General features: G+C 46.2%; 1 protein-coding gene across 1 annotated transcript in view; it reads right to left on the reverse strand.

The window, feature by feature from the left end:
- The window catches only part of mymk (myomaker, myoblast fusion factor), a 50,038-nt gene extending 28,771 nt beyond the window's left edge, over positions 1-21,267 (reverse strand). The window contains exons 1-3 of the mRNA XM_078226150.1: positions 21,203-21,267; positions 20,979-21,113; positions 20,587-20,701 (exon numbers count right to left, since the gene is read on the reverse strand). Of these exons, the coding sequence (XP_078082276.1) occupies positions 20,587-20,701; positions 20,979-21,113 (250 nt within the window). The 5' untranslated portion in view covers positions 21,203-21,267. The remainder of the gene's footprint in view (positions 1-20,586; positions 20,702-20,978; positions 21,114-21,202) is intronic.
- Between the last annotated feature and the right edge of the window lie 1,526 nt (positions 21,268-22,793).

Genomic DNA, 22,793 nt, shown 5'->3' on the forward strand with positions numbered 1-22,793 from the left:
TTCCAATGCTTCCACATCCTTCTCATAGTGAGGTGACCAGAACTGCACACAATATTTCAAATGTCCAAGTGGTCTCACCAAGGTCCTGTACTGTTGCAGCATAACCCCACGGCTCTTAAAATCAAATCCCCTGTTAATAAACGCTAACACACTATAGGCCTTCTTCACGGCTCTATCACTTGAGTGGCAACCTTCAGAGATCTGTGGATATGAACCCCAAGATCTCTCTGTTCCTCCACATTCCTCAGAACCCTGCTGTTGACCCTGTAATCCGCATTCAAATTTGTCCTACCAAAATGAATCACCTTGCACTTATCAGGGTTAAACACCAACTGCCAATTTTTAGCCCAGCTCTAGAACATAGAACAGTACAGCACAGAACAGGCCCTTCGGCCCACGATGTTGTGCCGAGCTTTATCTGAAACCAAGATCAAGCTATCCCACTCCCTATCATCCTGGTGTGCTCCATGTGCCTATCCAATAACCGCTTAAATGTTCCTAAAGTGTCTGACTCCACTATCACTGCAGGCAGTCCATTCCACACCCCAACCACTCTCTGCGTAAAGAACCTACCTCTGATATCCTTCCTATATCTCCCACCATGAACCCTATAGTTATGCCCCCTTGTAATAGCTCCATCCACCCGAGGAAATAGTCTTTGAACGTTCACTCTATCCATCCCCTTCATCATTTTATAAACCTCTATTAAGTCTCCCCTCAGCCTCCTCCGCTCCAGAGAGAACAGCCCTAGCTCCCTCAACCTTTCCTCATAAGACCTACCCATCAAACCAGGCAGCATCCTGGTAAATCTCCTCTGCACTCTTTCCAGTGCTTCCACATCCTTCTTATAGTGAGGTGACCAGAACTGCACACAATATTCCAAATGTGGTCTCACCAAGGTCCTGTACAGTTGCAGCATAACCCCACGGCTCTTAAACTCCAACCCCCTGTTAATAAAAGCTAACACACTGTAGGCCTTCTGTGCAATGAGACAGGTAGGATTAAGGATCTTCTTGTGAAGGATCCTCTTGGGATGAGTGATCATAATATGGTGGAATTTCTGATACAGATGGAGGGTGAGAAAGTAGGGTCCCAAATCAGTGTCCTCTGCTTGAACAGAGGGGAGTACGATAGGATGAGGGTGGAATTGGCTAATGTAGACTGGGCGAGCAGACTGGTAGGTAGGACAGCTGAGGAACAGTGGAGGATTTTTAAGGAGATTTTTTTAAGTACTCAGCAAAAATATATTCCGGTGATAAAGAAGGACTGTAAGAAAAAGGATAACCGGAAGTGGATAACGAAGGAAATAAAGGAGAGTATTAAACTAAAATCAGATACGTACAGAGTGGCCAAAAATAGTGGAGAATTAGTGGATTGGGAAAGCTTTAAAGAAAAACAAAGAACGACTAAGAAAGCGATTAAGAAAGGAAAGATAGATTATGAAACTAAACTAGCTCAAAATATAAAAAATGATAGTAAAAGTTTTTACAAATATATAAAAAGGAATAGAGTGGCTAGAGTGAATGTTGGACCCTTGGAAGATGAGAGGGGGGATTTAATAGTGGAAAACGAGGAAATGGCTGAGACTTTAAATAAGTTATTTGTGTCGGTCTTCACGGTGGAAGACACAAATAGTTTGCCGAATATTAGAGATCGAGAGTTGGTGGGAGGGGAGGTCCTTAATACAATTACTGTTACTAAGGAGGTGGTGCTTGGTAGACTAATAGGACTGACGGTAGACAAGTCCCCGGGCCCGGATGGAATGCATCCCAGGGTACTGAAAGAAATGGCTGAGGTAATAGCAGATGCGTTAGTAGTAATTTATCAAAATTCGCTGGACTCTGGGGTAGTGCCGGCTGACTGGAAAACAGCTACTGTTACGCCGCTGTTTAAAAAAGGAAATAGACAAAAGGCGGGTAACTACAGGCCGGTTAGCTTAACGTCCGTAGTTGGGAAGATGCTAGAGTCCATTATTAAAGAGGAAATAACAGAGCACCTGAATAAGAATGGTTCAATCAAGCAGACGCAGCATGGATTCATGAAGGGAAAGTCGTGTTTGACGAATCTACTGGACTTTTATGAAGATGTCACTAGTGCGGTTGACAGAGGGGAACCGGTGTTAGATTTCCAGAAGGCGTTCGATAAGGTGCCTCACAAAAGGTTGCTGCAGAAGATTGGGGTACACGGAGTTAGGGGTAAGGTGTTGGCGTGGATTGGGGATTGGCTATCTAACAGGAAGCAGAGAGTTGGGATAAATGGGTGCTTTTCTGGTTGGCAGTTGGTGACCAGTGGCGTGCCGCAGGGATCGGTGCTGGGGCCTCAATTGTTTACCATTTACATAGATGATCTAGAGGAGGGGACTGAATGTAGGGTATTCAAGTTTGCTGATGACACGAAGGTGAGTGGGAAAGCGAATTGCGTGGAGGACGCGGAAAGTCTGCAGAGAGATTTGGATAGGCTGAGCGAGTGGGCGAGGATCTAGCAGATGGAATATAACGTTAGCAAATGTGAGGTTATCCACTTTGGAAGAAATAATAGTAAATTGGAATATTATTTAAATGGAGAAAAATTACATTGTGCGACTGTGCAGAGGGACCTGGGGGTCCTTGTGCACGAATCGCAAAAACTCAGTCTGCAGGTGCAGCAGGTGATCAAGAAGGCGAATGGAATGTTGGCCTTTATCGCGAGGGGGATAGAATATAAAAGCAGGGAGGTCTTGCTGCCACTGTACAAGGCACTGGTGAGGCCGCAACTGGAGTACTGTGTGCAGTTTTGGTCCCCTTATTTGCGAAAGGATATATTGGCCTTGGAGGGAGTGCAGAGAAGGTCCAGCAGGTTGATACCGGAGATGAGGGGTGTAGCTTATGAGGAGAGATTAAACAGATTGGGTCTGTACTCAGTGGAGTTTAGAAGGATGAGGGGTGATCTTATAGAGACATATAAGATAATGAAGGGGCTGGATAGGGTAGAGGTGGAGAGATTCTTTCCACTTAGAAGGGAAACCAGAACTAGAGGGCACAGCCTCAAAATAAGGGGGGGCCGGTTCAGAACAGAGTTGAGGGGGAACTTCTTCTCTCAGAGGGTAGTGAATCTCTGGAATTCTCTGCCCATTGAAGTGGTGGAGGCTTCCTCGTTGAATATGTTTAAATCACGGGTAGATAGTTTTCTGATCGATAAGGGAATTAGGGGATATGGGGAGCAGGCGGGTAAGTGGAACTGATTCGCTTCAGATCAGCCATGATCTTGTTGAATGGCGGGGCAGGCTCGAAGGGCGAGATGGCCTACTCCTGCTCCTATTTCTTATGTTCTTCACAGCTCTATCCACTTGAGTGGCAACCTTTAGAGATCTGTGGATATGGACCCCAAGATCTTTCTGTTCCTCCACAGTCTTCAGAACCCTACCTTTGACCCTGTAATCCACATTTAAATTTGTCCTACCAAAATTAATCACCTCACATTGATCAGGGTTAAACTCCATTTGCCATTTTTCAGCCCAGCTTTGCATCCTATCTATGTCTCTTTGCAGTCTACAACAGCCCTCCACCTCATCCACTACTCCACCAATTTTGGCGTCATCAGCAAATTTACTGATCCACCCTTCAGCCCCCTCCTCTAAGTCATTAATAAAAATCACAAAGAGCAGAGGATCAAGCACTGATCCCTGTGGCACTCCGCGAGCAACCTGCCTCCAGTCTGAAAATTTTCCATCCACCACCACCCTTTGTCTTCGATCAGATAGCCAGTTACCTATCCAATCGGCCAACTTTCCCTCTATCCCACACCTCCTTACTTTCATCATAAGCCGACCATGGGGGACCTTATCAAACACCTTACTAAAATCCATGTATATGACATCAACTGCCCTACCTTCATCAACACACTTAGTTACCTCCTCAAAAAATTCAATCAAATTTGTGAGGCACGACTTGCCCTTCACGAATCCGTGCTGACTATTCCGGATTAATCCGCATCTTTCTAAATGGTCGTAAATCCCATCCCTAAGGACCTTTTCCATTAATTTACCAACCACCGAAGTAAGACTCTGCATCCTATCAATGTCTCTTTGCAGCCCTCCACCTCATCCACTACTCCACCAAGCTTGGTGTCATCAGCAAATTTACTGACCCACCCTTCAGCCTCCTCCTCCAAGTCGTTGATAAAAATCACAAATAGCAGAGGATCCAGCACTGATCCCTGTGGTACACCACTGGTAACTGGTCTCCAGTCTGAAAATTTTCCATCCACCACCACCATAGTGGAGTCTTCTATGAGATATGATGTGGAGATGCCGGTGTTGGGCTGGGGTAAACACAGTAAGGAGTCGACAGTTACAGACATTGTCATTGTCTGTACCTTTAAGACTTGATTAGCTGTAAAGACTCGCATTCCAATCATTATTCATTATTCTGTAAATTGAGTTTGTGTCTTTATATGCCCTGTTTGCTGTTTGTGAGCAGATCTCCCACTCACATAGAACCATAGAACATTACAGCACAGAAACAGGTCTTTTGGCCCTTCTTGGCTGTGCCGAACCATTTTTCTGCCTAGTCCCACTGACCTGCACTTGGACCATATCCCTCCACACCCCTCTCATCCATGTACCTCTCCAAGTTTTTCTTAAATGTTAAAAGTGAGCCCACATTCACCACTTCATCTGGCAGCTCATTCCACACTCTCACCACTCTCTGTGTGAAGAAGCCCCCCCCTAATATTCCCTTTAAACTTTTCCCCCTTCACCCTTAACCCATGTCCTCTAGTTTTTTTCTCCCCTAGCCTCAGTGGGAAAAGCCTGCTTGCATTCACTCTATCTATACCCATCATAATTTTATTCACCTCTATCAAATCTCCCCTCATTCTTCTACGCTCCAGGGAATAAAGTCCTAACCTATTCAACCTTTCTCTGTAACTCAGTTTCTCAAGTCCCAGCAACATCCTTTGTAAACCTTCTCTGCACTCTTTCAACCTTATTAATATCCTTCCTGTAATTAGGTGACCAAAACTGCACACAATACTCTAAATTCGGCCTCACCAATGTCCGATACAACCTCACCATAACATTCCAACTCTTATACTCAATACTTTGATTTATAAAGGCCAATGTACCAAAAGCACTCTTTACGACCCTATCTACCTGTGACGCCACTTTTAGGGAATTATGGGCCCGATTTTACCAAAATTTCACGCCCATTTTCAGGTGCGAAATCGCGGTAAAGTTGGGCGTTGGGCCTAAAACGCGATCTGCACCCGACTCATGGCAGATCGCGTCTTTACCGAGCCCTGATCCGGGCGCGGGTCTGGCGCGCGCCCGAATCAGCCAGCGCGACGATTTAAATGCATTTGCATGCATTTAAATCGACTTAATGAAGCTCGCGCCCAACTTTACCGACGAATCCGACTTTACCAGGTTGCGGCCCATTTCGCGTCCGCGCATTAAACGACCTGCGAAATAAAAGTCCAAATGGGACTCCAAATCAGCAGGGGAACCGCCGAAGCCAATCCCCCCCGACCATGCTTTGCGGACCGCCCCCCCCCCCCCGCGAACCACCCCATCAGCGCCCCCCCCCCCCCCCCCAACCCGATCGGACCCCACTGGGAGGCACACTCCCAACCTAGCTTGATCGCTGGTCTCCCTCCACCATCCTTCCGATCTGCAGTTCGTCGACAGCCTCCTGCACGTTCCTGGCCTTGCTCTGCCTTTCCCTGGGGCGGGGGGATGGAGACGGGGAGTGACGTGTCTGCCCCTGCGGGTGGGGGGGGGGGGGGATGGAGAAGGGGGATGACGTGTCTGCCCTGGGGGGGGCGGGGGGCGCTGCCAGTCTGCGGCCGATCCCTCCTCCCCACCGGAGGAGGGATCGGAGGAGGGTTCCCCCCACCCCCCCCCTCCAGGGGCAGACACGTCACTCCCCTTCTCCATCCCACCCACCCACCCTCCCCCCCCCCCGCCCCCGGCCAGGGAAAGGCAAAGCAGCACAGACAGCAGAGAGGATGAAAGGAATTCCCTTTGGAGGATAATGTCCAAATCACAGGAACTAAAAACCTGACAGTCCAAAATCTGGGATAATATTTCAAAATGTATATCCCCCCCCATCCCTGTCCTGTAATATTATCCCAGATTTTGGACTGTCGGGTTTTTAGTTCCTGTGATTATAACGTGGACATTATCCTCCAAAGGGAATTCCTTTCACCCTCTCTGCTGTCTGAGCTGCTTTGCCTTTCGCGCCCGGGCGCGCTGCCTGCAGTCTGTTCTGAACTGCACATGTGCAGTTGGAGCTCCGGCCGCTCCAACAGCGCTAAGCCCCACCTAATAGACTGGCGCCGAAAAAAGGCGTATGGGCGCGCTGGAGCGCGGCTGCCGGGCGCGGATCCGTTTGACGACCGGACCCGGCACTTAGTCCCAATTTGGTAAAATCGGCCCCTATGTATCTGTATTCCCAGATAACCTCTGTTCTACTGCGCTCTTCAGAGTCCTACCATTTACCTTGTATGTTCTACCTTGGTTTGTCCTTCCAAAGTGCAAAACCTCACATTTGTCTGCATTAAACTCCATCTACCATTTTTCAGCCCATTTTTCTAGCTGGTCCAAATCCATCTGCAAGCTTTGAAAACCTTCCTCACTGTCCACTACACCTCCAATCTTTGTATCATCAGCAAATTTGCTGATCCAATTTACCACATTATCATTCAGATCATTGATATAGATGACAAACAACAATGGACCCAGCACTGATCCCTGTGGCACACCACTAGTCACAGGCCTCCACTCAGAGAAGCAATCCTCCACTACCACTCTCTCGCTTCTTCCTTTGAGCCAATGTCTAATCCAATTTACTACCTCTCCATGTATACCGAGCGACTGAACCTTCCTAACTAACCTCCCATGCGGGACCTCGTCAAAGACCTTACTGAAGTCCATGTAGACAACATCCACTGCCTTCCCTTCATCCACTTTCCTGGTAACCTCCTCGAAAAACTCTAATAGATTGGTTAAACATGACCTACCACGCACAAAGCCATGTTGACTCTCCCTAATAAGTCCCTGTCTATCCAAATATTTGTAGATCCTATCTCTTAGTACTCCTTCCAATAATTTACCTACTACTGACATCAAACTCACCAGCCTATAATTTCCCGCATTACTTTTTGAGCCTTTTTTAAACAACGGAACAACATGAGCTATCCTCCAATCATCCGGCACCTCACCCGTGGATACTGACATTTTAAATATATCTGCCAGGGCCCCTGCAATTTCAACACCAGTCTCCTTCAAGGTCCGAGGGAATACCCTGTCCGGTCCTGGGTATTTATCTACTCTGATTTGCCTCAAGACAGCAAGCACCTCCTCCCCTTTAATCTGTATAGGTTCCATGACCTTCCTACTTGTTTGCTTTATTTTCATAGACTCCATGCCAGTTTCCTTAGTAAATACGGATGCAAAAAACCCATTTAATATCTCCCCCATTTCTTTTGGTTCCATACATAGCCAACTACTCTGATCTTCAAGAGAATCAATTTTATCCCTTACTATCCTTTTGCTCTTAATGTACCTGTAGAAGCTCTTAGGATTATCCTTCACCTTGTCTGCCAAAGCAACCTCATGATCTGTAGGAGGGGACCGAGTGTAGGGTAACAAAGTTTGCGGATGATACAAAGATGAGTGAGAAAGCGAATTACGTGGAGGATGCGAAAAGTCTGCAGAGAGATTTGGATAGGCTAAGTGGATCTGGCAGATGGGGTATAATGTTGACAAGTGTGAGGTTATCCACTTTGGAAGGAATAATAGTAAGATGGACTATTATTTAAATGGTGAAAAATTACAACATGCTACTGTGCAGAGGGACCTGGGGGTCCTTGTGCATGAATCGCAAAAACTCAGTCTGCAGGTGCAGCAGGTGATCAAGAAGGCAAATGGAATGTTGGCCTTTATCGCGAAGGGGATGGAGTATAAAAGCAGGGAGGTCTTGCTGCAATTGTACAAGGTACTGGTGAGGCCGCAACTGGAGTACTGTGTGCAATTTTGGTCCCCTTATTTGCGGAAGGATGTATTGGCCTTGGAGGGAGTACAGAGAAGGTTCACCAGGTTGATACCGGAGATGAGGGGGTTAGCTTATGAGGAGAGATTGAGTAGATTGGGCCTGTACTCGTTGGAGTTTAGAAGGCTGAGGGGAGATCTTAGAGAGACATATAAGATAATGAAGGGGCTGGACAGGGTAGAGGCAGAGCGATTCTTTCCACTTAGAAAGGAAACAAGAACGAGAGGACACAGCCTCAAAATAAGGGGGAGTCAGTTTAGGACAGAGTTGAGGAGGAACTTCTCTCAGAGGGTAGTGAATCTCTAGAATTCTCTGCCCATTGAAGCAGTGGAGGCTACCTCGTTAAATATGTTTAAGTCACAGATAGATAGATTTCTGATCAATAAGGGAACTAAGGGTTATGGGGAGCGGGTGGGTAAGTGGAACTAAACCACTCTCAGATCAGCCATGATCTTATTGAATGGCGGGGCAAGCTCGAGGGGCTAGATGGCCTACTCCTGCTCCTATTTCTTATGTTCTTATGTCTTCTTTCAGCCCTCCTGATTTCTTTCTTAAGTAGTTTCTGGCACTTTTTATATTCCTCAAGCATCTTATTTGCTCCCTGTTGCCTATACATGTCATACATCTCTCTCCTCTTCTTTATCAGAGTTCCAATATCCCTCGAGAACCAAGGTTCCTTATTCTTATTCACTTGGCCTTTAATCCTGACAGGAACATACAAACTCTGCACTCTCAAAATTTCTCCTTTGAAGGCCTCCCACTTACTAATCACATCCTTGCCAGAGAACAGCCTGTCCCAATCCACGCTTTTTAGATCCTTTCTCATTTCTTCAAATTTGGCCTTTTTCCAGTTTAGAACCTGAACCCGAGGACCAGATCTATCTTTATCCATGATCAAGTTGAAACTGATGGCGTTATGATCACTGGAACCAAAGTGTTCCCGTACACACACTTCCGTCACTTGTCCTAACTCGTTTCCTAATAGGAGATCTAATATTGCATCCTCTCTCGTTGGTACCTCTATATATTGATTTAGAAAATTTTCCTGAACACATTTTACAAACTCTAACCCGTCTAGACCTTTAACAGTATGGGAGTCCCAATCTATATGTGGAAAATTAAAATTCCCTACTATCACAACTTTATGTTTCAAAGAACAAAGAACAGTACAGCACAGGAAACAGGCCCTTCGGCCCGCCAAGCCTGTGCCGCTCCTTGGTCCAACTAGACCATTCGTTTGTATCCCTCCATTCCCAGACTGCTCATGTGACTATCCAGGTAAGTCTTAAACGATGCCAGCGTGTCTGCCTCCACCACCCTACTTGGCAGCGCATTCCAGGCCCCCACCACTCTCTGTGTAAAAAAAGTCCCTCTGATATCTGAGTTATACCTCGCCCCTCTCACCTTGAGCCCATGACCCCTCGTGATCGTCACCTCCGACCTGGGAAAAAGCTTCCCACTGTTCACCCTATCTATACCCTTCATAATTTTGTACACCTCTATTAGGTCTCCCCTCATTCTCCGTCTTTCCAGGGGGAACAAGCCCAGTTTACCCAATCTCTCCTCATAGCTAAGACCCTCCATACCAGGCAACATCCTGGTAAACCTTCTCTGCACTCTCTCTAAAGTCTCCACATCCTTCTGGTAGTGCGGCAACCAGAACTGGACGCAGTACTCCAAATATGGCCTAACCAGCGTTCTATACAGCTGTAACATCAGACTCCAGCTTTTATACTCTATACCCCGTCCTATAAAGGCAAGTATACCATAAGCCTTCTTCACCACCTTCTCCACCTGTACTGCCACCTTCAAGGATTTGTGGACTTGCACACCTAGGTCCCTCTGTGTTTCTATACTCTTGATGGCTCTGCCATTTATTGTATAACTCCTCCCTACATTATTTCTTCCAAAATGCATCACTTCGCATTTATCTGGATTAAATTCCATCTGCCATTTCTCTGCCCAATTTTCCAGCCTATCTATATCCTGCTGTATTGTCCAACAATGTTCATCGCAATCCGCAAGTCCAGCCATCTTCATGTCATCCGCAAACTTGCTGATAACACCAGTTACACCTTCTTCCAAATCATTTATATATATCACAAATAGCAGAGGTCCCAGTACAGAGCCCTGCGGAACACCACTGGTCACAGACCTCCAGCCGGAAAAAGACCCTTCAACTGTTACCCTCTGTCTCCTGTGGCCAAGCCAGTTTTCTACCCATCTAGCCACCTCTCCTTGTATCCCATGAGCATTAATCTTCTTAACCAACCTGCCATGAAGGACTTTGTCAAATGCCTTACTGAAATCCATATAGACGACATCCACGGCCTTTCCTTCGTCAACCGTTTTTGTCACTTCCTCAAAAAACTCCACCAAATTTGTAAGACACGACCTCCCTCTTACAAAACCATGCTGTCTGTCACTAATGAGATTGTTCCGTTCTAAATGCGCATACATTCTGTCTCTAAGAATCCTGCAGTTGTCTGCTATCTCTCTGCAGATTTACTCCTCCAATTCTCGCTGACTATTGGGTGGTCTATAATACAACCCCATTAACGTAGTCATACCTTTCCTGTTTCTCAGCTCCACCCATATGGTCTCGGTTGACAAGCCCTCTAATCTGTCCTGCCTGAGCACTGCTGTAACATTTTCCCTGACTAGCAATGCCACCCCCCCCCACCCTTCATCCCACTGCCTCTATCCCATCTGAAACATCGGAACCCTGGAACATTGAGCTGCCAGTCCTTCCCCTCCTGTAGCCAAGTTTCACTAATGGCTATAATGTCATAATTCCATGTGTCAATCCACGCCCTCAGCTCGTCTGCCTTCCCCACAATACTCCTGGCATTGAAATAGACACACCTCAGAAGATTATTACCACCACACACAACCCTTCTATTTGTAATTTTGCATGAACTATTAACATAATTTATTTTCACCCCCGCTCCACTATCTGCTCTGGCACTCTGGTTCCCATCCCCCTGCAAATCTAGTTTAAACCCTCCCCAATAACACTAGCAAACCTCCCTGCAAGTATATTGGTCCCCTTGTAGTTCAGGTGTAACCCATCTCTCTTGTACAGATCCCACCTGCCCCAGAAGAGGTCCCAATGATCTAGAAATCTGAAACCCTGCCCCCTACACCAGTTCCTCAGCCACGTGTTCATCCGCCCGAGCATCCTACTCTTACCCTGACGAAGGAGCAGTGCTCCGAAAGCTAGTGGCGTTTTCTACCAAATAAACCTATTGGACTTTAACCTGGTGTTGTTAGACTCCTTACTGTGTTCTATGAGATAGCCAGTTTTTTATCCAATCGGCCAAATTTCCCTCTATCCCACACCTCCTTACTTTCTTCATGAGCCGACCATGGGAAACCTTATCAACGCCTTACTAAAATCCATGTATACGACATCAACTGCTCTATCTTCATCTACACACTTAGTTATCTCCTCAAAGAATTCAATCAAATTTGTGAGGCAAGACTTACCCTTCACGAATCTGTGTTGACTCTCCTGGATTAAGCTGCATCTTTCCAAATGGTCATAAATCCTGTCCCTCAGGACCTTTTCCATTAACTTACCGACCACCGAAGTAAGACTAACCAGCCTATAATTACCAGGGTCATTCCATTTCCTTTCTTGAACAGACGAACAACATTCGCCACTCTCCAGTGCTCTGGAACTATCCCCGTGGACAGTGAGGACCCAAAGATCAAAGCCAAAGGCTCTGCAATGTCATCCCTTGCCTCCCAAAGAATCCGAGGATATATCCCATCTGGCCCAGGGGACTTATCGACCCTCAGGTTTTTCAAAATTGCTGATACATCTTCCCTCAGAACATCTACCTCCTCCAGCCTATCAGCCTGTATCTCACACTCATCCTCAAAATCATGGCCCTTCTCCTTGGTGAACACTGAAGGAAAGTATTCATTCATCGCCTCTCCTATCTCTTCTGACTCCATGCACAAGTTCCCACTACTGTCCTTGACCGGCCCTAACCTCACCCTGGTCATTCTTTTATTTCTCACATAAGAGTAAAAAGCCTTGGGGATTTCCTTGATCCGACCCGCCAAGGACTTCTCATGCCCCCTCCTGGCTCACCTAAGCCCTTTTTTCAGATCATTCCTTGCTACCTTGTACCCCTCAATCGACCCAACTGAACCTTGTTTTCTCATCTTTACATACGCTTCCTCTTTCCCCATGACATTCAACCTCTTTTGTGAACCATGGTTCCCTCACTCGGCCATTTCCTCCCTGCCTGACAGGGACATACCTATCAAAGACACGCAGTATTTGTTCCTTGAACAAGCTCCACTTTTCATTTGTGCCTTTCCCTGACAGTTTCTGTTCCCATCTTATGCTCCCTAATTCCTCCCTAATCGCGTCATAATTGCCCCTCCCCCAATTATAAACCTTGCCCTGCCGTATGGCCCTATCACTCTCCATTGCAATAAGGAAAGACACCGAATTGTGGTCACTATCTCCAAAGTGCTCTCCCACAAACAAATCTAACACTTGGCCTTGTTCATTACCCAGCACCCAGTATGCTCTTCAGGAAACATTCCTCACATCTACGCCCAGACTCTCTTCAGGAAACATTCCTCACATCTACGCCCAGACTCTCCTCAGGAAACATTCCTCACATCTACGCCCAGACTCTCTTCAGGAAACATTCCTCACATCTACGCCCAGACTCTCTTCAGGAAACGTTCCTCACATCTACGCCCAGACTCTCTTCAGGAAACATTCCTCACATCTACGCCCAGACTCTCTTCAGGAAACATTCCTCACATCTACGCCCAGACTCTCTTCAGGAAACATTCCTCACATCTACGCCCAGACTCTCTTCAGGAAACGTTCCTCACGTCTACAGTCACGCTCTTCAGGAAACATTCCTCACATCTACACCCAGACTCGCTTCAGGGAACATTCTTCACATCGACACACAGACTCTCTTCACGAAACATTCCTCACATCCACACCCAGGCTCTCTTCAGGAAAATTTCCTCACATCGACACCCAGACTCTCTTCAGGAAAAATTCCTCACATCTACACTCAGACTCTCTTCAGGAAACGTTCCTCACATCTACACCCAGACTCTCTTCAGGAAACGTTCCTCACATCTACACTCAGACTCTCTTCAGGAAACGTTCCTCACATCTACACTCAGACTCTCTTCAGGAAACGTTCCTCACATCTACACCCAGACTCTCTTCAGGAAACATTCACCACATCTACACACAGACTCTCTTCAGGAAAAATTCCTCACATCTACACCCAGACTCTCTTCAGGAAACGTTCCTCACATCTACACCCAGACTCTCTTCAGGAAACATTCACCACATTTACACCCAGACTCTCTTCAGGAAAAATTCCTCACATCTACACCCAGACTGTCTTCAGGGAACGTTTCTCACATCGATACCCAGACTCTCTTCAGGGAAAATTCGTCACATCTACATTCACTCTCTTCAGGAAACATTCCTCACATCTACACCCAGGCGCTCTTCAGGAAACATTCGTCACATCTACATTCAGATGCTCTTCAGGAAACATTCCTCCGATCTACACCCAGACTCTCTTTAGGAAACATTCGCCACATCTACACCCAGACTCTCTTCAGGAAACGTTCCTCACATCTACACCCAGACTCTCTTCAGGAAACGTTCCTCACATCTACGCCCAGACTCTCTTCAGGAAAAATTCCTCACATCTACGCCCAGACTCTCTTCAGGAAAAATTCCTCACATCTACACCCAGACTCTCTTCAGGAAACATTCCTCACATCTACACCCAGACTCTCTTCTGGAAATATTCCTCACATCTACACCCAGATTCTCTTCAGGAAACATTCCTCCATTCACACCCAGACTCTCTTCAGGAAACATTCCTCCATTCACACCCAGACTCTCTTCAGGAAACATTCCTCACATCTACACCCAGACTGTCTTCAGGAAACATTTCTCACATCTACACCCAGACTCTCTTCTGGAAATATTCCTCACATCTACACCCAGATTCTCTTCAGGAAACATTCCTCCATTCACACCCAGACTCTCTTCAGGAAACATTCCTCCATTCACACCCAGACTCTCTTCAGGAAACATTCCTCACATCTACACCCAGACTGTCTTCAGGAAACATTTCTCACATCTGCACCGAGACTCTCTTCAAGAAATGTTCCTCACATCTACACCCAGACTCTGTTCAGGAAACATTCCTCACATCGATGCTCTCTCTCTTCAGGAAACATTATTCACGTCTACACCCAGTCTCTCTTCAGGAAACATTCCTCACATCTACACTCAGACTCTCTTCAGGGAACATTCCTCACGTCTACACCCAGACTCTCTTCAGGGAACATTCACCACATCTACACCCAGACTGTCTTCAGGAAATGTTCCTCACATCTACACCCAGACTGTCTTCAGGAAATGTTCCTCACATCTACACACAGACTCTCTTCAGGAAACATTCCTCACATCTGCACCCAGACTGTCTTCAGGAAATGTTCCTCACATCTACACCCAGACTGTCTTCAGGAAATGTTCCTCACATCTACACACAGACTCTCTTCAGGAAACATTCCTCACGTCTACACCCAGACTCTCTTCAGGGAACATTCACCACATCTACACCCAGACTCTCTTCAGGAAACATTCCTCACATCTGCACCCAGACTGTCTTCAGGAAATGTTCCTCACATCTACACCCAGACTCTCTTCAGGAAATGTTCCTCACATCTACACCGAGACTCTCTTCAGGGAACATTCCTCACATCTACACCCAGACTGTCTTCAGGAAACATTTCTCAAATCTGCACCGAGACTCTCCTCAGGAAATGTTCCTCACATCTACACCCAGACTCTGTTCAGGAAACATTCCTCACATCGATGCTCTCTCTCTTCAGGAAACATTCTTCACGTCTATACCCAGTCTCTCTTCAGGGAACATTCCTCACATCTACGCTTACCCTCTTCAGGAAACATTCTTCACATCTACACTCACTCTCCTGAGGAAACATTCCTCACATCTACACCCAGACTCTCTTCAGGAAACATTCCTCACATCTACACCCAGACTCTCTTCAGGAAACATTCCTCAAATCTGCACCGAGACTCTCTTTAGGAAACGTTTCTCACATCTTCGCTCATTCTGTTCAGGAAACAGAACCTACGAGGGAACGAGTTATCTTAGATCTGGTAATGTGTAGCGAGACAGGTAGAATTGAGGATCTTCTTGTGAAGGACCCTCTTAGGTCGAGTGATCACAATATGGTCGAATTTCTGGTGCAGATGGAGGGAGAGAAAGTAGGGTCCCAAACCAAAGTCCTCTGCTTGAACAGAGGGGGAGTACGATAGGATGAGGGCTGAATTGGCTAGGGTGGACTGGGAGAGCAGACTGATAGGTAGGACAGCTGAGGAACAATGGAGGATTTTTAAGGAGATCTTTTTCAGTACTTAGCAAAAATATATTCTGGTGATAAAGAAGGACTGTAAGAAAAGGGATAGCCAGCCGTGGATAACGAAGGAAATAAAGGAGAGTATTAAATTAAAAACTGATGCGTACAGAATGACCAAAAATAGTGGAGATGTAGAAGATTGGGAAAGCTTTAAAAAACAACAAAGAATGACTAAGAAAGCGATAAAGAAAGGAAAGATAGATTATGAAACTAAACTAGCTCTAAACATAAAAAATAATAGTAAAAGTTTTTACAAATATATAAAAAGGAATAGAGTGGCTCGAGTGAATGTTGGACCCTTGGAGGACGAGAGGGGGGATTTAATAGTGGGAAATTAGGAAATGACTGAGACTTTAAATTGGTTTTTTGTGTCGGTCTTCATGGTGGAAGACACAAATAGTTTACCGAATATTAACGATCGAGGGTTGGTAGGAGGAGAGGTACTCAATACATTTATTGTTACCAGGGAGGCAGTGCTTGGTAGACTAACGGGACTGAAGGTGGACAAGTCCCCGGGCCCGGATGGAATGCATCCCAGGGTACTGAAAGAAATGTCAGAGGTAATGGCGGATGCGTTAGTGGTTATTTATCAAAATTCACTGGACTCTGGGGTAGTGCCAGCTGATTGGAAAACGGCTACTGTTACGCCGCTGTTTAAAAAAGGAAGTAGACAAAAGGCGGGTAACTACAGGCCAGTTAGCTTAACGTCTGTAGTTGGGAAAATGCTGGAATCCATCAGTAAAGAAGAAATAGCGGGCCATCTGGATAAGAATGGTTCGATCAAGCAGACGCAGCATGGATTCATGAGAGGAAAGTCATGTTTGACGAACTTACTGGATTTTTATGAAGATGTGACTAGTGCGGTTGACAGAGGGGAACCGTTAGATGTGGTGTTTTTGGATTTCCAAAAGGCATTCGATAAGGTGCCTCACAAAAGGTTGCTGCAGAAGATTGGGGCACACGGAGTTGGGGGTAGGGTGTTAGCGTGGATTGAGAATTGGCTAAAAGTGACGTCACAGGTGGATAGGGTCGTAAAGAGTGCCTTTGGTACATTGGCCTTTATAAATCGGAGTATCGAGTATAAAAGTTGGAGTGTTATGGTAAGGTTATATAAGGCATTGGTGAGGCCGAATTTGGAGTATTGTGTACAGTTTTGGTCACCTAGTTACAGGAAGGATGTAAATAAGATTGAAAGAGTGCAGAGAAGGTTCACAAGAATGTTGCCGGGACTTGAGAAGCTGAGTTACAGAGAGAGATTGAATAGGTTGGGACTTTATTCCCTGAAGCGTAGAAGATTGAGGGGAGATTTGATAGAGGTGTATAAGATTTTGATGGGTATAGATAGAGTGAATGCAAGCAGGCTTTTTCCGCTGAGGCTAGGGGAGAAAAAAACCAGAGGGCATGGGTTAAGGGTGAAAGGAGAAAAGTTTAAAGGGAATATTAGGGGGGGCTTCTTCACGCAGAGAGTGGTGGGAGTGTGGAATGAGCTGCCGGATAAAGTGGTAAATGCGGGGTCACTTTTAACATGTAAGAAAAACTTGGACGGGTTCATGGATGAGAGGGGTGTGGAGGGATATGGTCCAAGTGCAGGTCAGTGGGACTAGGCATAAAATGGTTCGGCACAGACAAGAAGGGCCAAAAGGCCTGTTTCTGAGCTGTAATTTTCTATGGTTCTATGGCTATCCAACAGGAAGCAGAGAGTTGGAATAAATGGGTGCTTTTCTGGTTGGCAGATGGTGACTAGTGGCGTGCCGCAGGGATCGGTACTGGGGCCTCAACTGTTTACTATTTACCTAGATGATCTGGAGGAGGGGACTGAGTGTAGGGTAACAAAGTTTGCTGACGACACGAAGATAAGTGGGAAAGTGAATTGCGTGGAGGAAGCGGAAGGTCTGCAGAGAGATTTGAATAGGCTGAGTGAGTGGGCGACGATCTGGCAGATGGAGTATAACGTTGGCAAATGTGAGGTTATTCACTTTGGAAGAAATAATAGCAAATTGGATTATTATTTAAATGGAAAAAAATTACAACATGCTACTGTGCAAAGGGACCTGGGGGTCCTTGTGCATGAGTCACAAAAACTCAGTCTGCAAGTACAACAGGTGGTCAAGAAGGCAAATGGGATGTTGCCATTTATCGCGAGGGGGATAGAATATAAAAGCAGAGAAGTCTTGCTGCATCTGTACAAGGCATTGGTGAGGCCGCAGCTGGAATACTGTGTGCAGTTTTGGTCCCCTTACTTGCGAAAGGATATATTGGCCTTGGAGGGAGTGCAGAGAAGGTTCACCAGGTTGATACCGGAGATGAGGGTGTAGATTATGAGGAGAGATTGAGCAGATTAGGTTTGTACTCGTTGAAGTTTAGAAGGTGAGGGGTGATCTAATAGAGGTATATAAGATAATGAAGGGGCTGGATAGGGTAGAAGTGGAGAGATTCTTTCCACTTAGAAAGGAAACCAGAACTAGAGGGCACAGCCTCAAAATAAAGGGGGGTCAGTTTAGGACAGAGTTGAGGAGGAACTTCTTCTCTCAGAGGGTGGTGAATCTCTGGAATTCTCTGCCCAATGAAGTAGTGGAGGCTACCTCGTTGAATATGTTTAAGTCACGGATAGATGGATTTCTGATCAGTAGGGGAATTAAGAGTTATGGGGAGCAGGCGGGTAAGTGGAACTGATTCACTTCAGATCAGCCATGATCTTATTGAATGGCGGGGCAGGCTCGAGGGACTAGATGGCCTACTCCTGCTTATATTTCTTATGTTCTTATGTTTATGTTCTTATTCCTCACGTCTACACCCAGACTCTGTTCAGGAAACATTACCTCACATCTACACTAACTCTCTTCAGGAAACATTCCTCAAAACTGCACCTAGACTCTCTTCAGGAAACGTTTCTCACATCTTCGCTCATTCTCTTCAGGAAACATTCCTCATGTCTACGCCCAGACTCTCTTCAGGAAACTTTCCTCACATCTACACTCAGACTCTCCTCAGGAAACATTCCTCACATCTACGCTCATTCCCTTCGGGAAACATTCCTCACGTCTGCACTCACACTCTTCAGGAAACATTCCTCACGTCTACACCCAGACTCTCTTCAGGAAACATTCCTCACGTCTACACCCAGACTCTCTTCAGGAAACATTCTTCACATCTACACTCAGACTCTCTTCAGGAAACATTCTTCACATCTACACTCAGACTCTCTTCAGGAAACATTCCTCACATCTACACCCAGACTCTCCTCAGGAAACAATCCTCACATCTACACCCCTCATGAGGCGGCACGGTAGCACAGTGGTTAGCACTGCTGCTTCACAGCTTCAGGGACCTGGGTTCGATTCCCGCCTTGGGTCACTGTCTGTGTGGAGTTTGCACATTCTCCTCGTGTCTGCGTGGGTTTCCTCCGGGTGCTCCGGTTTCCTCCCACAGTCCAAAGATGTGCGGGTTAGTTTGATTGGCCATGCTAAAATTGCCCTTAGTGTCCTGGGATGCGTAGGTTAGAGGGATTAGTCGGTAAATATGTAGGGATATGGGGGTAGGGCCTGGGTGGGATTGTGGTCGGTGCAGACTCGATGGGCCGAATGGCCTCTTTCTGTGCTGTAAGGTTTCTAAGATCTACAGCCAGACTCTCTTCAGGAAACATTCCTTACCTCTATACCCAGACCATCCTCAGGAAACATTCCTCACATCTACACCCAGACTCTCTTCCGGAAACATTCCTCACATCTCCACCCAGACTTTCTTCAGGGAACATTCCTCACATCTCCACCCAGACTTTCTTCAGGGAACATTCCTCACATCGACACCCAGACGCTCTTCAGGGAACATCCCTCACATCCTCACCCAGATTCTCTTCAGGAAACATTCCTCACATCTACACCCAGATTCTCTTCAGGAAACATTCCTCACATCTACACCCAGACTCTCTTCAGGAAACATTCCTCACATCTACACCAGACTCTCCTCAGGAAACAATCCTCACATCTACACTCACTCTCTTCACAAAACATTCCTCACATCTACACCCAGACTCAAAGAAGAACAAAGAACAGTACAGCACAGGAAACAGGCCCTTCGGCCCTCCAAGCCTGTGCCGCTCCTTGGTCCAACTAGACCAATCGTTTGTATCGCTCCATTCCCAGGCTGCTCATGTGACTATCCAGGTAAGTCTTAAACGATGTCAGCGTGCCTGCCTCCACCACCCTACTTGGCAGCGCATTCCAGGCCCCCACCACCCTCTGTGTAAAAAACGTCCCTCTGATATCTGAGTTATACCTCGCCCCTCTCAGCTTGAGCCCGTGACCCCTCGTGATCGTCACCTCCGACCTGGGAAAAAGCTTCCCACTGTTCACCCTATCTATACCCTTCATAATCTTGTACACCTCTATTAGATCTCCCCTCATTCTCCGTCTTTCCAAGGAGAACAACCCCAGTCTACCCAATCTCTCCTCATAGCTAAGACCCTCCATACCAGGCAACATCCTGGTAAACCTTCTCTGCACTCTCTCTAACGCCTCTACGTCCTTCTGGTAGTGCGGCGACCAGAACTGGACGCAGTACTTCAAATGTGGCCTAACCAGTGTTCTATACAGCTGCATCATCAGACTCCAGCTTTTATACTCTATACCCCGTCCTATAAAGGCAAGCATACCATATGCCTTCTTCACCACCTTCTCCACCTGTGTTGCCACCTTCAAGGATTTGTGGACTTGCACACCTAGGTCCCTCTGTGTTTCTATACTCCTGATGACTCTGCCATTTATTGTATAACTCCTCCCTACATTATTTCTTCCAAAATGCATCACTTCGCATTTATCCGGATTAAACTCCATCTGCCACCTCTCCGCCCAATTTTCCAGCCTATTTATATCCTCGCTTCAGGAAACATTCCTCTTGTCTATATATGTGGGTTAGGATTTTCTTGTTTCAGTATTTGTTCAATATTAAGCTGCAGGAATGTTGGAATCTTGGTTCTGGCTTTCCTATAGCAACACTTCTCTAATTAGTTCTGTGATGCTGCTCTGATTCTGCTGCCATTAATACGACATGGGCCTCTAGGGAAAAAAACTGAGCAGATTAAACTGTTTTTTACCTATTAATGTGACCCACATGGATAGAGCAGTGCCATAAACACTGAAATACTGCAGAATGTCGTGGCGCATGATACATAAAACCGTCAGGCCAGGCCCTTCACAAGCGTGAAAAAACTGGAAAGGAAAGAAACAAAGTTTTAACAGATTTAACGCATTAAATAAATGGGTGAAATAGCTAAAACTTCTTAGGAGCGCATCGATCATTTTCATTTTTGGAAGAAGCAGTGCATGTAATGAGTGCTTGCTTGACCTCACCATTTTATTCGGTGCCAGGTTGCAGGAGTGGGATAACCCATTGATGCCACACGGCTTATGATGATAGCTGGCCTTCAGCACTTCATTATCTGATATCTTGACTGATAACTATAGAATGTTAAAAATATCCTCTCACCGCTATGAAAAACATTGTGAAGAAGTAGACCATAGCTTCCATGTGGAATCTCCGCTTGGCTGCAATGGTGATGGTAGGAAGGAATATCAGGCTGCTGAGTGTTGGAAGGAGAAGTTTAGCAATTGCAGCTCCCATCTAAACATCCCAGGAGAAACAGGAGTTAAAAACAAGTATACATCAGGAAATGAACTCAGACTCTTGAGCTGAAAGGGGTTGAAACGTACCGTATCCTGTTGGTTGCTGAATGTTGTAAAACAGCTGCTGAGAGGACTTTAAAGTTTAAAAGTCCAACACCCAACCCTTTCCAACACGTCATTGGAGACCAGCAGCTGCGGCTTCTCCAGGTCTATTGGGAAATGGACCAGTGGCCGATTTATAATAAACATCAAAACATTTGCTGTTGTTTCTAATCCTGCTGAGCAACTGCTAGATCCTTGTTGTAATTTGGCTTCTAATGTCACAGATTTTAAGAATCATATAATGATGCAGCGCAGGAAGCCATTTGGCCCATTTGGTAGAACTATCGAATTAACACAGTTCCCCCTGTTTTTCACCCTTGCATTTTTTCCCCATTCATGCAGTTATCCAGTTTCCTTTTCAAAGTTGTTCTTGAATCTGCTTCCATTGCTCTTTCAGGAAATGCATTCCAGATCACAACAATTTGTGTCAAGAAAATCTCTTCAATTGAACAAAGAACAAGGAATAATACAGCACAGGAACAGGCCCTTCGGCCCTCCAAGCCTGCGCCGCTCATGTGCCCACTAGACCATTCTTTTGTATCCCTCTATTCCAGTCTGTTCATGTGGCTATCTAGATAAGTCTTAAACGATCCCAGTGTGTCCGCCTCAATCACCTTGCTTGGCAGTGCATTCCAGGCCCCCACCACCCTCTGTGTAAAATACGTCCCCCTGACATCTGTGTTGAACCTTGCCCCCCTCACCTTGAACCCGTGACCCCTTGTGTTCGTCACCTTCGACCTGGGAAAAAGCTTCCCACTGTTCACTCTATCTATGCCCTTCATAATTTTATACACCTCTATTAGGTCCCCCCCTCATCCTCCGTCTTTCCAGGGAGAACAACCCCAGTTTACCCAATCTCTCCTCATAGCTAAGACCCTCCATACCAGGCAACATCCTGGTAAACCTTCTCTGTACTCTCTCCAAAGCCTCCAAAGCCTCCACAGCCTTCTGGACGCAGTATTCCAAATGTGGCCTAACCATCGTTCTGTACAGCTGCAACATCACATGCCAACTTTTATATTCTATGCCCCATTCAATCAAGGCAAGCATGCCATATGCCTTCTTCACCACCCTCTCCACCTGTGCTGCCACCTTTAAGGATCTGTGGACTTGTATACCCAGGTCCCTCTGTGTGTCTATACTCCTGATGGTTCTGCCATTTATTGTATAGCTCCCCCTTACATTAGATCTACCGAAATGCATCACTTCGCATTTATCTGGATTAAATTCCATCTGCCATTTCTCCGCCCAATGTTCCAGCCTATCTATATCCTGCTGTATTCTCTGACAATATTCATCACTATCCGCAACTCCAGCAATCTTCGTGTCGTCCGCAAACTTACTGATCACACCAGTTACATCTTCCTCCAAATCATTTATATATATCACAAACAGCAGAGGTCCCAGTACAGAGCCCTGCGGAACACCACTAGTCACAGACCGCCAAATGGAAAAAGACCCCTTCACTGATACCCTCTGTCTTCTCTGGCTAAGCCAGTTCTCCACCCATCCAGCTAGCTCACCTTTTATCCCGTGAGATTTAACCTTTTGCACCAGCCTGCCATGAGGGACCTTG

The sequence above is a fragment of the Mustelus asterias genome, chromosome 13 (assembly GCF_964213995.1).
Source record: "Mustelus asterias chromosome 13, sMusAst1.hap1.1, whole genome shotgun sequence".
Lineage (NCBI taxonomy): Eukaryota > Metazoa > Chordata > Chondrichthyes > Carcharhiniformes > Triakidae > Mustelus > Mustelus asterias.